Source organism: Crocuta crocuta, unplaced genomic scaffold (genome assembly GCF_008692635.1).
Source record: "Crocuta crocuta isolate KB4526 unplaced genomic scaffold, BGI_CrCroc_1.0 scaffold705, whole genome shotgun sequence".
Lineage (NCBI taxonomy): Eukaryota > Metazoa > Chordata > Mammalia > Carnivora > Hyaenidae > Crocuta > Crocuta crocuta.
Window position 1 is genome coordinate 159523 of NW_027527827.1, and position 2024 is coordinate 161546.

The following is a 2024-nucleotide window of genomic DNA, read 5'->3' on the forward strand; positions in this document are numbered from 1 at the left end:
CCCCATATGCGGATTTTTTACAGTACATAAATGTGTTTTCTCTTCCTTATGATTTTCTTAATAACATTGCCTTTTTTCTGATTTTGTTGTAAGAATATAGTATATAATATATATAACATAAAATATGTGTTAATTGATTTTATGTTATCCATAAGCCTCTGGTTGACAGTAGGCTGTTAAATTTTGGGGCCAGTCAGAAGTTATAGGAGGATTTTCAACTGTGCTAGGTTGGCACCCCTAACCCGTGTTATTCAAGGATCAACTGTGTTATTAAGGACCCGATAAAGAAGGTTGTTAAAAAACCACTTTCTCAAAATATATAATTGTGTATTCTCTTACAGATTAAAAATAGGTACACATATATTCCTATCTGCATAGGTTTCTAGAGAGATGCATTAAGAAATTATTAAGTAGCTCCCTTGGGTAGAGGGAATGGGGATTTGAGAGTGGGAAGTAGATTTGTTTTTCATTGTCTGTTTTTATTCTTTAAATGTTTATAATATGTTGTTTGAAAAAATTTTTTTAAGTTCTGCTCAATTTAAATTTTCTAATCTTAGATTTCTGGTGTTCAACAAATTCAGTTTTCATGATCTGAAGAAATGATGGAATGGGGAGTGGAGAGAAGCAAGTCTGTACGATTCCGGAACAGAGACATTAGAAGGAAATGACTGGGGGAAAATGTCTCTTTGTATATTAAATAGCTGTAATGTAGCTTCCTGATGCTTGACTAATTGAGGTGTTAATTCTGACTTGAGAATCTTTTTCATGAATGATTTTAAAGAAAAATTTGGATTTTAAAGGTATTAAAATATTTTTGTTTTGTACGAGAGTTTGTCGCTCTGTATGACTCCTGTATGCGTTGTATATTGCAATTTATTACTGTCAGATTTGTAGACAGTTTCTTATTTTCATATTGAATCATGTTACTTTTGTAATTCAAGTAAGCAGCTGGGTTAATTCATGATGTTTGCCCTTTTAATAAAATATAAGGGTAGAGTTCATTTTGAATGCAAGTTGCCTTTATTATAAATTTGAGTTTGTCTTGGTTATATAATATCTTGCATGGTAACCTAGCTAGATTTTTAGCATTTGCCATATTTATTAAAATTAATTTTTTGTAAAACATTCATAGCTTAAGCAGCACCATTTTTTAAAAAATGTAATTGAAAAAAGTTAAGTGTGAATGCAGAAGCAAATATTGTCTGCCCTATTAAACGTGGTGCCCTTTAACAGTGTTCACACTGTTCGTTGTGCCTGTCTAGATAGTTTTAGTTTATTGGAGCTTTTGTTAGGACTAGGTTTGGTTTTGAGCTACATTATGATGAATGTTGGAATTCATTTCAGTTTAGTGTGGTCCTAGTGCTCTCGAAAAGGTGCCCCTTTCATTTTTATATGATTTTTCCAAAGCATATCTTCAAATACTAGAGTATCCTCTTCCAGAAGAGGAATTTTATAGTCTGATGGCAAATGTCCTCATTTTACCTTTTTAATTGAAATGTCAAGTTTCACTCTGTTACACTCTGGGAACCAGGAAGCGTCAGACACCCTCACGTGTACCCAGACCTCTTCCTGCATGGGTGCGTGAATGTGGTGAAGAAGAGTGAATGCGGCGGGCGGACGGACGGACGGACGCTGTGAAACAGAAGCCCCAGCTCCAAGTGCGCCTCCGTCTCGATCTTTGCAATAAACTGAACTTAGTTTAACTTTGTATAATTTAGTCCTATGTGCTCAAGCTGTACCTTTTTTAGAGTGAGGATTTGTATTTTCTCCTTTTTGTTGGTAATTGAACTGTTGGCTTCGTCTTGTTTACTATCAACAACTGCTATTGTATAGTTTGTCCAAGAGGCAGTGTGAATGTCAACTCGGAGGGCCACTCACAGTGATAAGCGCACAGCGGTCTCACAGGCACAGGCTGGACCACAGGCGGAACAGAAACAGTGACTTGGCCAGGAGGCTTGGGGGGCACATCTGGACTGACCCGAGGTCAACAATTCCCTCACTACCCTCCCATCCTAAAAATAATC

General features: G+C 36.3%; 1 protein-coding gene across 5 annotated transcripts in view; it reads left to right on the forward strand.

The window, feature by feature from the left end:
* Window positions 1-1001, forward strand: part of NFYB (nuclear transcription factor Y subunit beta) — a 16840-nt gene extending 15839 nt beyond the window's left edge. For all 5 annotated transcript variants that reach the window (XM_077778376.1, XM_077778370.1, XM_077778382.1 and 2 more), the window contains one exon: window positions 558-1001. In XM_077778376.1, coding sequence (XP_077634502.1) covers window positions 558-590 — 33 coding nt within the window. In that variant the 3' untranslated portion in view covers window positions 591-1001. The remainder of the gene's footprint in view (window positions 1-557) is intronic.
* Window positions 1002-2024: the final 1023 nt, after the last annotated feature.